The sequence below is a fragment of the Cricetulus griseus genome, chromosome 7 (genome assembly GCF_003668045.3).
Source record: "Cricetulus griseus strain 17A/GY chromosome 7, alternate assembly CriGri-PICRH-1.0, whole genome shotgun sequence".
NCBI classification, from domain to species: Eukaryota; Metazoa; Chordata; class Mammalia; order Rodentia; family Cricetidae; genus Cricetulus; species Cricetulus griseus.
In genome coordinates this window covers 121517788-121531688 of record NC_048600.1, presented here as the reverse complement: position 1 = coordinate 121531688, position 13901 = coordinate 121517788, and the positions used below count along the sequence as shown (strand labels likewise).

The window sequence follows — 13901 nt, the reverse complement described above, 5'->3', positions numbered from 1 at the left end:
TTCCCAAACTCTGGCTTGAAGAGACACCCAAGAAAAGCCTGCTTTGTTTTCCTGCTAGAACTGAATTTGTACTTTGCTGGATGATTGTGGCAGTCCACCATATTCAGGGGAGATGTAAAGCCTCTCTTGCTACCAACTTGAGCAAAGTGTCATGTGAACCTGAAAACTTACTGCTTTCAAAAACAAGTGGAGCTGGAGAGGTGTGTTGGTGTGTTGGTGATGCTCCTCAAACCACTAGCATCCCTACCTGCAATCTATGGTTTACTCAGTCACTAATGGCCCAGGTTGCTTCACTCATCTAAGCCTTATTTCCTGAATCCTGACAGGACTCCTTAATCTCTCAAGATGTGTCAAACTGCAGAATTATGGGAGGCAGCATCAGTTTTCTTAGGCTGTTGCTCATCTGGTACAGTAGTCTATTTCTGTTCTAGGTCTACAGTTTAAAGTTTGGAAATAAATAGCCTACCATGGAGAGGGTTGTTTAAAAATATGTGTCCATTTAAAATCCCCACAGCAATCTGGATGTCAGGCACGATTTACAGTTTATTAATTATTTGCTCTGCGTTCTTTTTTTCTCTCTCTTGACCATTTTCTCTGTTTCTATTTCTCTCACTTTTCCTTTAAGCACTGCATATCTCCTGATTCTCTTCTGTGTGGGAATATTCCTTTACACTGTGTGAATATATGTCACTATGCTTGTTTTAATAAACAAACTGACTGGCCAATAGCTAAACAAGACAAAGTTAGGTGGGAAAGCCAAACGGGAATGATGGGATGAGGAAAGGCAGAGCCTGAAGAGTCACCAGCAGAGATACAGAGCAAAACAATATGAGCATGCCATACTGAGAAAAGGTACCAAGCCACATGGCAAAGCACAGATAAGAAATATGAGTTAATTTAAATGTAAGAGTTAGCTAGTAACAAGTCTGAGCTATTGGCCGAGCATTTACAGTTAATACTGTCTCCATTTCAGTTATTTGGGAACTAGTGGGCAGAAAGACACATCCACCTACACTTCTGTCTCTATCACACTGGGATCCATTATAATCCATGCCTATGACCCCAATATATTTCCACTGGTGATGGAGAACTTTCTTTTGAACATCAGTCCTTTATGTCCACATAACTCAGTGGGATCAATATGTAGATATCTAGTGACACATCAAACCATAGCTCCGGGTCTCTCCCCTCTCCCTCATTGCCTTATCTACTATCTCTATGACGCTGCCTTAGATAAAAAATATTATCTTAATTGACTTGGCTCTACTCAGTCACCCAGCCTGCAAACTCACTATCACACCAAACCTAAGGCCTGGCAGAGCAGGAAATTCAAAGTCTTAGATGGGTAATTAATAAAGTTGAAAGTTGATGCAAAAGGAAGATTATACATTCATAATTTAGGCTAATGTTTATATAAAAAACTTATATAGAGATAAACTTGAGGTACTACCCTTTGAGGAATGATAATTCTACAGCTTTTATATTTTCAATAGTAATCCACACTTATGTGGTTTCAAAGAGCAATCAGAATAGGTAATGACTAAAATTCTTAGATGACATACTCTTCATATTTCTGAATTGAACAATTTAGCTTTCACAGTGCTTTGCAGGTTGATGGGGAGAATAGACATCTATGGACTTACCCAGCACTGCACCCTTCATACTGGAATACCAACATGCCATGCAAGATTGTCTACTGGGATAATAGTGGCACAACTGTTATGGGATAATTACCACTATCCAATCAGATGTGAGGCCTGCTATACAGGATGGCATTTAATGCCTGGCACTGTAATCCTGGTCAAAAGCCCATGGCTGGGGGCTTTGTTAAATGGTCAAATTATCAAGTTGCTTGACATACTTATGTTTATAACCACAGACCCTGGGGTTGTCTTAACCTTGGTCAGAGCAGCTTCTTTGTGCAGGAAGAGCAATCAATGGAGAGATGAATATCTAGTTGAAGTGTTGAGTGCTCAGCCTCTAAGAGGACATCTATACTAACCCCACCACTGAGGCTCAGGGAACATCATGGAATAAGGAGGCAGAACTGAAGGCTGTGGTGAGGGCTATGCAATGCTGTCTTTTGGACAAGGCTATTGCAATCCTGAACTCACAACAACTGTGGTTACCTGCACACGAACTATACAAGATCAAGACAGCCCAAATTCCAGCATATATGGGGTACATGATCTCTAGTCTCCACCCCTTACTGAGGAGATACTGGCAGTGGGGAAGTCAATCTTTGAGGGTTTCCCATGTTCCAGTGAATGGTCATACACCCACACACATATGGGCAGACTAATTGGACCTAATTGGAATTAGTGTGTAAATGTATATATTCATGTGTGTATGTATATATGTATATATACTCACACATATGCTGGGAGGGGATGTGCTGGGGGTACACACTGGAAGTTGGAGGGGAGAAATGAGGGTAGTTATGATCATATTTCAATATATATATGAATGGAAATTCTCAAAAATAAAGAAAAATGCATCCACAGTATTGATGATGATTTTTTCTTGAATGCTACTAAAAAGGTGTTCCATCTCTTACCCAAAGATTAAAATATATGAACAGTTGGGCTGACTGTAATATGATGTGTATTTTAACATGTGGCTTTTTATCAAGGGCCAGTTTCAGCAGTAATCTTTGAGGAATTTAGGAGTAAAGGTCTTCAAGCCTTGCCCTTCACTTCTCTTCCTATACATCCCAGCATGCCTATATTTGGAGCTATCAAATCATTTGCCCAAGAAGTACACATAATATTCACATTTCAAGTATTTGGCTTTTGAGACATTAATAACACATACATTTTGTATATTAAATTGCAACATTGGAAATACTAGAACAACTAAGATCATTAACAACTGCTAATAGAAGACTTTAAGAAAAAATTACCTAATTCTTTTTAAAGTTTTCAAAGATTTGTAACTTTCAAATTTTTCTACTGGAAATTCAATTGTTCTGGGATTTGGCCTGGACATAAGTGTTGGCCCCCTGGTCAATGAAATCTCCTTTTCATTCAGGGGTCATTGTATTTTGTTATTGTTGTTTTTAAGACAGGGTTTCCCTGTGCAACAGCCCTTATTGTCCTGGAACTCACTCTGTAGACCAGGCTGCCCTTGACCCAAGAGATCCACCTGCCTCTGCCGCCTGAGTGCTGGGATTAAAGGCGGACACCACTGTGTTACTTGAAGATGCGCACATATGTCTAGAGACTGGTGCTACACTACAACTTTCCCTACAAGCAGGGAAAAAGATGTAGATTCAGTCTCTTAGTGCCTCCAACTCCATTCTCTGAAATACCACTACTTCATATCCAAATAGTACAAATATATTTGATTTGACTTTAAATCTAAGGGAAAAATACAAATGAACTGGAAAATAATATATCTTCAAACCCTGGAAGTCCAATTGCTAATATTTTCCTATTTCTTATCACTTTTTCCAATTGTTTAGTACACAAATATCCAAAAATATTAGAAAGGTCAGCAAATAGAATAACTATTAAAACAAGTGAACTTTTAAAAATTTGACTTTATTATTTTTTTTAAATCTTTCAAATCTCAACTCATTAATACTGATTTTACTATTTTAGGTTTCTTAAGGCCATTTTCTATTATTTAAAAAATTTTCTACTTAAGAACATTAAATAATGCAGATGATATGATAGTTTACATTAGTGGCCTAAAAATCACTACCAGGGATACTCTCTCAGTCTAGACACATGGGAGAGGGTCTAGGCCCCACTGCAAATGCTATGCCAGACATTAAAGATCCCCCATGGAAGGCCTCACCCTGTCTGGGGAGCAGAAAGGGGTTGGGATAGTGGGTTGGAGTGGGCCAGGTGAAGAGGTGAAGGAGAGAGAACTGGGAGAGACATGAAAACAAGCTTGTTTCTAATTTTAATAAATAAAAAATCTTTAAAAATAACAAAAAAGAACATTAAATAACATTAAATTAGTTTGAAAGAAGGACCACAATTTTCCTGCAGTACCTCTCTTTCCTCTTCAAATATGAGTGCAAGTTCTCCTTTACATCAATTTCTGTCATTTTTTGTCATAAAAAGGTTGCAGTTGTTAAATATCATTCATATCATGCAAGCAGGCATGATTCCAATTAGTCCAGAATAGAACCCAAATGACAGCTTAATAAGCTTCAATTTGCCAGCTCTTTGAACATTTGATGATATCATCATTTTGCCAATCATTTCTTGCACTCTGGCTTCAACTTCTCTGTCATGAAAAATTACCTCAACTATACAAATGAAGACCTCAGGGATGTCCATTACAGAACTGATGGGGTCAAAATCCCAAAATCCAAAAATGGCTTTTCTGAGACATCAAGAAAGAAGATATTCATCCAAAATCTCCTGAAAGATAATTTCTGCCAACACTCAGTGGTTTCACTGAGACAGAGGTGAGGAACAAGAATGCTACACTAGAAACAACCAGTGGCATTTCCTTGTATTGGTGTTGTTAGGCACGCACAGATAAAAACCCACTGCAGCTTACTGCAAGTGGAAACCAACAGCCTTATTCCACAATGACACAATGACTTCAAAGCAACACCGAGGATGGTAGTCACCCAAAAGAAAGGCAAACTGAAAACACTCAGATAATCTCAGCATGGAAGACAAAGGCCCCAGAGTCTCCCCGCTCTGGACAAGGCTTCATGTACAAGCCTGTGAATTTTTTGCCATGTCCAAATCTTCCCAGAAACCTAAAATCTTTCTTTGAAGGGCCACTGACATAGAAAGAAAAAGAAAAACAAAACACATTGAATTAAGAATAAGGAGCCCTGTTTGCTAGTTCTGTGACTTTGGGCAAGGTGATGTCCTTGAACCCCAAGTTCCTCATATATACTAACATAACTGAAATGTGGTCCTCTCCAGCTGACCTAACCTGACTATATTATTATTATTGGACACTTAAGACATCAGCTATGAATAATGTCTTCGTGTGTGTGGTGGAACAACCTATATTCAACGACCTCTGGTTCCTTGCTGAACTCATTTGCCACTACAGAGGGATCATGTTCTCCTCTGTATTTAAACTATCTCCAGCATTTAATTAACTCCTTTTGAAGAACAATTTTAATATTTCCAAAGAAACCCATTAAATATAATGAGAACAAAAAAAGATTTTTTAAAGCAGTCATTATTAGTTGATACAAGGTTGTTAATTCAAAAGGAATACTTTATACATCATTATTTAGAAGGTTTCTCTTTAAATGAATATTCTTTATCTAAAAGTGGACCACATACCATAGCATGCAGTTTCCATGGTAACTAACCCATTTAAAAATAGGCATAGCACTACAGATACACTGTATAATTCTTCTAGGAATGGATCATTCTTAGAAAAATAAATTACCTGTTCCAGATTGTAATTTTGCTTAAACTTCCCTTTTCCATGATGAAGATTAAGATGTACTTCATAAGGTGAACAATTTCAGAATTATAATGGAAAAGGAAATCTGGGAATCTCTTAAAACTATAAGGTTTATCTTTACTTGATATGACATCCACTTATATTTCTGTCTCATTAAATCCATAATAATAGTTACACATTTTAATTTTTATAACATACAACTAACACATACATATTATTAATATCCCTGAAAAAGAAACCACTGTTGGATACAAATAAAAATGAGATCTTCTCATCAGTATATCTATGGAAAAATATAAAAGGAGATTTTCACCACTTCTATTTGGAAAAATCTATGTAATCTAGGATGGTATTAGAAAAATATAGAATTTCCCCCACAGGCTTTTAAAAGATGGTTTAGTTAGGAAATCTCTACTTCCTCTTTAAAAGTATAGAGAAATATGGCAGTTAGTTAGATGGTGACAACATATCTAAACAGAGTAGATTGTTGTAATGAGTTTTATCAGCTATCTTCCCTAAAAGTCCTGTTTTCTCTTTGCAAATAAAAGTGAAACGTGAAAAGTCTTTCCCACCAGCCTTCTAATGCCTGGAAATAACTTTGTGCACTGCATCAAAATCCTCTTAACACTTAAAACACACTTAATTCTCCTCCACTTTCCCTATAATACCAATAGCTGGGCATGTCAGGGACAACTATCAAAGTGTGGTGTGTACACAGCTGGAGCTCCAGGCAGCTACTCTGATGTGACTGTGTCACTAGAAGAGGAGGTGAAGAACAAGCTGGGTGACAGTTCAGCAGCTGCCTCATTAAGTTAGGGAAATAAAGAGTCACATAGTTTGGGTTTTCTAAGCAATTAGTTTGGTGTGACCCAAAGAGCTAAAAATCTTTACTCCTTTAGAAAATGGAAATAACACTAGATATTGATGATGAAATACTACTTTGGTCATTTTAACATAGATATAAATATCTTTTATTCCTGAAATGGATTACCATTTGACTTTACTCCCTAACAGTTTTGCACAGTCAGTTCAGAGAACAGAATGTAATGTAAGAAAGAAAAGCATCTGGAAATTAGCTAACTTCTACCCTCTTTATAGACTCAGCCATGTTTAAATTGCTACTTTGAGATATTTTCCTAGAATTCAGGTCCAGCAGTAAAGTGACAGTACTAGGATTTGGTAGATGTGTTACTCACAATGCACTTTCATATGATTTATAATGTCTGAAGAGTTAGATATCTTAAAGTATCTTTGTTCTCAGATTTGAGAAAAACGATATTATCAAGAAATTAAAGTGCAATTTAGGCTCATTAATATGTAGTATACTACTTATACTTTGTGAAAATGCTCAAAAATTCTAATATTTCCCCTTCTGATATTTGAAAATGTTTAATATACAGAAAACATTATCAGTTTTATGTCAGCATGCTTTATATTCAGTCCCATAACATAAATTTATACCAAAATGAGAGTTAGGGAGAAAAGTTATGACCTTTCTCATTGTAATCAGAATCACATACATCACCATCTTTCCCTCTTTGCTGTGGCTTCTAGCAAGCTCACACACAGCTTAACCTCACTTTAACCATAGAACTTTTCACAAGGGTAGAGACTAACATCATCTATGGATTAATTATTTTTTGATCATAAACTACGAAGTTATTACCAAATGTTGCCTTTAGCCATTTTTGAAAGTATTAGCTTTGCAACAAAAAGTCAAATGTTTTTGATAGGAAAATGATACCTAAGCCTGAAGACTGTTGAATAAGTGCACCAATAATGATTGGATTACACATATTGTTAAATTAACCCTTTGAAAACTTTCAAAGAGTTATAGTAATGCTTACTCTATTATACTAGACAAATCTAAATTGTAAGTGGGAATTTATAACTTGTGCTCATATACACAAATTAATAGAAAATACAATGTTGTTAAAACACAATTTTTGAAAGTATAAATATCTTCTCAGCAAAGTTTTAAAGTAGAGGTCTATAAATTCTACATTTTAGAATGTGCAGTTTGAATAAAGCCAACTTAAGTTGACTTACCTACTTACTATTCAAAAGTTGTTCATGAATAATTAGAATCATGATTGTCCCCTTAAGATATTAAAGACATTCAGTACACTAATGTCATGCAAAATCCACAGTGCACATATAAGTGATAGGCTTAACATATTTTCAAACATTTTACTAATAACTTTTCTCCAAGGATGCTGTCCTGAAGAGGGCTCACAGTGGCTGCCAGTTTCCCTGATTCTTGTTCTGTTTATCCTGCAACAGGCCACATAGACATTCTCAGGTGGTGACACCAACTCTGGAGTGGGTCACAAAGGCTCCACAAAACTGTCTTTTGGTATTCATATACACCTCTCATTCAGGCCATGCACAGATAAGAACAAGAAATCTCTAAAAGGTTCATCATCCTGAATTGACAACTGACAACCACAAGTTAAGGAAATTTACATTTTATTTTTCTTCCAATTCAACATTATAAATTCCTCATGTGACAATATAAAAAGCAAAATAAGACTTGCATATAGAACTGCCATACTAGACAAAACTTTGTAAGATGATATTTATAAACTTTCTTTATATTAAAATGTGATTGAATCAATTAAATCAGTCTCCAATTTCAGTAAGAGAGTATTGCTAAATGAAAAATATTTGACAAAAATCAAGGATTCCTATGTGTTGATTTCTACCAACCTGGTTGTATTTTCTAAAACATGATCCTAGACAAACCCAGGCTGAACATGTTAAACAATAGTGACAAAATTTGATATGCATTTTAGCAAATATAATTATCACACAATAGCATATACTGTTGCTAAAAAGTATGGAAAATGAGACATACACATAGAAAAATTAGCTAATAAATAAGGGCAGTGGCTAATTGTCCTTTGATGTATTTTGGGTGCTATCACTGTCTTAAAAAAGAAGAATAACTAGGATAAGATCTAATTTGCTCTAATTAGAATCATATTCACCAGAGGAAGTCCTAGTTGGCAAGACTCACATTGCAAAGGGTAACCACACAGTAACGGTTGTCTTTCAGCATATAATATACTACATATTTGGAAGAAGCTGAAATGATTTAGTTTTGACTATTGTCCTCATTATCAGGGTCTGATGGAAGAGAGCAGCGAACAAAGCCACAGTATCCAAAGTAGACACTGCAGTGCTCTTCTGTAGCTAAGGACTGCAGATAGTCCTTCTTACAAAATGGCCTCCAAGGCTAAACCGGATGAGCCAAATGTTAACTAAAAGTTAAATCTCTCTGAAAATGAAAAATTATACAATGTAATACCTAAGATATATGTGGTTTTCTTCTGCATCAAATACCACAGTGAGTTTTAAAATCTTCTATTTTGATAAACATTAAGCTATTCTGTGTATTTCTAATTTGTGAATGAAGTGCAGTACTTCAAAGGTTTTATACATTAGGTTTTTAGGCCACAATCATGAAAAGACATAATATAAAAATTTAGGAGCTACCTGAAGGAAACAGAGTTAATATTCTCAATGAAACATCATAGACAAACATTATTAGCATTTTGGTATGCATGATAAGATTTTTAAATGTAGTTGTTAGTAAAAGTTCTTTAAAATTGTATTCTCCAGACACAACTAGGTAACAATGTGTACCAAGTTATTCTTATTTTGCTCAGGAATGAATTGAGTCTGAGTTTGCATGGCTTACAATTCCCATGACAGCAATCTCAATTAGTAAAACACTCCAAGAAAGGCACAAAATATGAGAAATCTCCTAACCCAAAGCATCTGAAGATACCACAGAGTCTTCACAGTTAACACTGTGATGAGCATAAACCCAGGGAACAGTCATATTTGACCATTCCTGTGGCTGAATTACACATAATACTTCTAAAATTTCCCTTTTGTTATGATCAGATGAACCGCACCCTACATGGCAGAAATGGCATATGCAAAGTCACAAAGATTTCCTATAAATTTGGCCTCCAGTGTGTCAGCTTTCCACAATAGCACCTAAATGGTGGGCACTTAAACAAACTAATGGACTTTATTGTACCTATTATGTAATTTTTCTATGCAAACAGATCCTGTACTGACCCAGACCTCATGTCCCTTATGGGAAGACAATGGTAACGTGAACATTGCATATGAAGGAGAACATATTTGAAAATATTCTTTAAAAAATCATATGACTGAAAATTAAAATAACAGCATATATTTTCTAAAGGTTCTAATGAGATTGTTAGCAAAAATATAATGAATGTTAGAAACCATATGATTATGCTGGGGCCATGCGCACTACATTAATCACTTTTTAGTAAGCATATAACCATAAGCAATCAAATATCCTTTCCCCATAAATGTATATTACTGACAGAAAATCGGCATTCAGTATACATCTATTGCTCTCTCTGAAATAAAAGACAAACCAAGGTCAAATGAAAAACAACCAAGTCCCATTCTTTCCTTACCGCCACTCGCTCGCCATTCAAAAATTAACATCTTCTTTAATTAGGAATGTTTTGATGTTTAGGTAATTACAAAATTGCTTAAACACATACCATAACAGAAGATTGAGTTTTCTATTTGGAAATTATATTATTGTGGAAGGAAGGATAACCAGAGCTTATCTCTGGTGTAGTTAGCATGCTTGGGTTTCAATGGCAAAAGAGGTCTTTAGATCTAGTAGATGATATGGTTTTATTAGAAAAGAAAATTATCTTTTTATTGTTGTCAATTGCTCTTAAATTTTTCTTTAATAAAATTTCACAGCAATCTGCTCAAGAGGATATACTAAAGGCCCTTGATTATATACACCCTAAAGAATGTATTGTACCACAATGATACATACCCATTAAGATTTTTTTCATCTGAAATTTATAAAGATAATTCTCCATGCTGACAGTGCACATTTCATCCATAAGTTTGAAGAGTCAAATGCTACCACAGCTGGGGGTTATTCTGCCAAATGGCTTCCAACAGGGACTACAGAGATGGAGGCTAGGAGGCATGCGTGTGTGCGTGCAGGAAAAAGCAACAGACCTGATGGGAAATAGCCCTTCTCTGGAGTCATTTTTATCAATTACCATCCAAGGAAGCTAATCAAACATAGAGTCTCATGGAAAAAGCAACAATAGCAGGAAAGCAAATATTAAAGCAGCTGCTTGATTGCCTTCAGAGATTAAAACAAAAAGCCAGGGGTGAGGCTAATATATTTCTTAGGGATTTTCTAAGGCTGAGGGGAGGGGTTGGGGCATACCTTTAAAAAAAATCATGAAAGGAACTGAGACAAGATTATAAAAAAGGGACCAAGTTATAGCGCGCCATGGGATTTTTAATCTGGCTACCTGTGGTTTCTGTAGTTAAAGCCTTATTCATCCTCCAAACGGGGGTGGGGTGGGTGGGGGAAGAAAACAAAAAAAAATCACATTTATATGTCAGGTTTGCAAATGATCAAACAGCGTGCATCAAGAAGAAGAAGAAAACATGAAACGCTGATGACTTTTTAAAGATAGACACCCGTTTTAGCAAATATTATTGATAATTACCTGTGCATCTCGTTTCTTGGACTCTTGAATTTGATTTTCGTGCTCCATATTGGCAGCGCGAAGCTGTTTCTCCAGGTTTTCAATTTCCCGTTCATGGTCTCGGACTAGGCTATCCTTCTCTGCGTTATGCTGCTGTAATAGGTGCGTCTTCTCCTGTTCATGCTCCAGCTTCAGCTCTACTATCTGATTGGACAATGAGGAGGACAGTTCATCAACAGAACATCCTTGTCGTCATGACAACTCATGTACAGCTTAATTTTTCTCTAATTTGTCCAAGTTGAAAATTTTATTTTTGCGTCATTATTTCCTCACCCTTAAAATACCTCCATTTGATGGGGAGCATTTTTATCTAAAATGCCTAATATTCAAGACACTTCTCATATTCAGGAAATCCTTTGCAATCTGTTGACATTAATGTCTGAACACTGAAAAAATTTACATTGAATGCTAGGTATTTCCTCCCCAAGAATTGGGTATTACTGATAGAAATGGTTGTAAACGGTTAATAGTCAGTACGCTTTGCTTTCTGCTTGAATATATACATGTAAAAAGCAGCAATTAAATCGATCAGTTCCCTTTATGATTTTCCAATAAAAGATTTGCGCTAAATATGCATCTGGATTATTGTATATGCAGTTGTTTTTTGAAATAAAATGATAAATTTCAAAGCTCTATTATCTCTCTGTCAGCTACGGTATACCAACATAAACAGATGTTATGTCTTCCAGAAGGGCACCTGCTGTGCTGCAAGCCTGCGCCATGATTTCATAAAAAGCATTCTATTCTCAGGACCCTTTCCCAGTCCACTCCACACTGGAGACTGTGACCTTGGCCAGTCTTAGCCTCTCCCTGCTAGACTGAATGGCAGCCTGAGACCAAGGGCCTGGTTGCCGCAGCTTTGATACTAATCCTCCCAGACTGTGCACAATGGCACCCTACCTGGCCTGCAAACTATAGCCAGCCAGGCTGTCTTTGAAGCAGGTGATGAATAGGGGACTGCAGGAAGCCAGCTTCCCCAGTGAACTCCAGGCCACACAGCTGCTAAGAACAGTCACTTGGATTTTTCTTCAGTTTTGGTGGATTTCGGGAAGGGGGTGCTGTTATTTAGAATATGTTGTGTTATTTTCAGCGTGAGAATCCATCTTCAAAAAAGCTAACAGTAGGAGCCTGCTCCAAATCGATCTTGTTTCCTGCAATGAATCACCAGACTACCTTATCTTAAAGCTATAGCAGTCATTTCTCCAGGAATGCACACAGCACTAAATCTCAGAAGTCATTTTCCTATGAAATTTTAAGTTTTCAGTCCCTAATTGTAAATCAAGAATCAAAACATAAATTAAGTCTGCTTTAGATTAGAACATACCTTTTAAAATATTTAGAGTTGGAAAATCAATAATAAATTGATAATCATTCATAAATGTGTTATACTATTTAAAAGAAATGTATGCTAAAGCTTGAACATACCCATTTATGAGTGTGTTACAATACATAAATAATATGGAAAACATGTTTTTCATCCAAGACCAAAGATGCATTCTAGTGAATTTATTTAAAATTTGGGTGTCTGCCCCTATATTATTCCAATGTTATCAGTAAAGAGAAAAAATAGTGTTTTTTTAATTACATATACATATACCAAGTAGCAAATAAGTGTTTTTATTATTTAAAATAAACATCTACGTTTCATTCCTTGATTTACACAACTATAATACTAATCCCAACTAAAGAGAGAAATGAAAAAGTGACCATTATTAGAGTAGATTTTCAGCAGCTAACTGTATGAATTATTGAACTGCAATATCTCTAGTTCTTAGACACATTATTATTTCTACTCAGTGTTATAATAGCAAACATCATTATAATAAAAATTTAAAACATTAATCAAAATTATTCAAGCACATTCTACAATGAAGAGAAGTCTAAGGAGGCATAGAAAGTTCTACTTAGGTCTTTGAGAACTTAAAATTGGGAGGACGGGTGTGACTTAAAATTCATAGAAAGCAAAACACTTATAAGTAACCAAACAGCCTGGGACTAGAATGGAGGAATTGCAGAATATTTCCCTTCAAAGGACATATGCCAAGAAATATGAGTGAGGCCACTATTAATAATGTCCAATTGTTTGTGCTCCCTTTATTTTACAACAGTTCATGTACAATGTGCTGTGATTACATTTACCCCATTATTCTCTGGTATGTCCCCTCCTTTCCTTCTGAACAGTGTCTTCTTCCCACCTAGTCCCCAAGTGGTTTCATTAAAGAAAATGACATTACTTCCTTCAGCAACCATTTACAGTCACTAGCTCCTTAGGAAGAGACTGGACCACACGGGCACTTCCTCTATTCATGATGGGAAGTTGGAGGGCCAGCCTTGTGCACGTAGTTTGCTGAGTGTGTGTGTGTGGTTGCAATTTATTGGATATGAGGCCTGTTCTATAGTCAGGAATATACACCTGATATTATAAACCAGGCCAAAAGCCAATGGCTAGGAGGGCCTGAGCCCAAGGAAGGAACATACTGCTATTGTCTCACCAAATGAACACACAGTCAGACAGCCATCTAAATGTTTGCACCCATACCCTACTGCAGCTTTTAGCCTGGGACAGAGACAAGCCTTTTTGCAGAGGGTAGTGGTTAAAGCAGAGATGTTTATGTCACCAAGTTCTGAGAATAATGACTGAAGAGCACTGTCCTGAATAAGACAACATCACCTAAGGTCTGGGGCACATTACAGAAGGGAGCATGGAAAGAATTCAGGACACAGAGGATGGAGAAGACTGTCATGAAATGCTACCATCCAGGTCTGACATTCCCAAACTCTTTTACAATCTAGTAATATGCTCCCACACAACTTCACTAACTCTCTAACCTCGGTATCCTGAAGTATGCTGAGAGCCTGTTCAATTATTCTGGATTGGTCAAATATGTTTCTTCACTAAGAAAAAAAAGGCCTGAAAAAAGG

The 13901-nt window shown here is 36.3% G+C and overlaps 1 protein-coding gene across 13 annotated transcripts in view; it reads right to left on the bottom strand.

Moving 5' to 3' along the window:
• Cep112 (centrosomal protein 112) overlaps positions 1-13901 on the bottom strand; it is a 375808-nt gene that overhangs the window by 196033 nt on the left and 165874 nt on the right. For all 13 annotated transcript variants that reach the window (XM_027425839.2, XM_035447391.1, XM_035447385.1 and 10 more), the window contains one exon: positions 10941-11123. In XM_027425839.2, coding sequence (XP_027281640.1) covers positions 10941-11123 — 183 coding nt within the window. The remainder of the gene's footprint in view (positions 1-10940; positions 11124-13901) is intronic.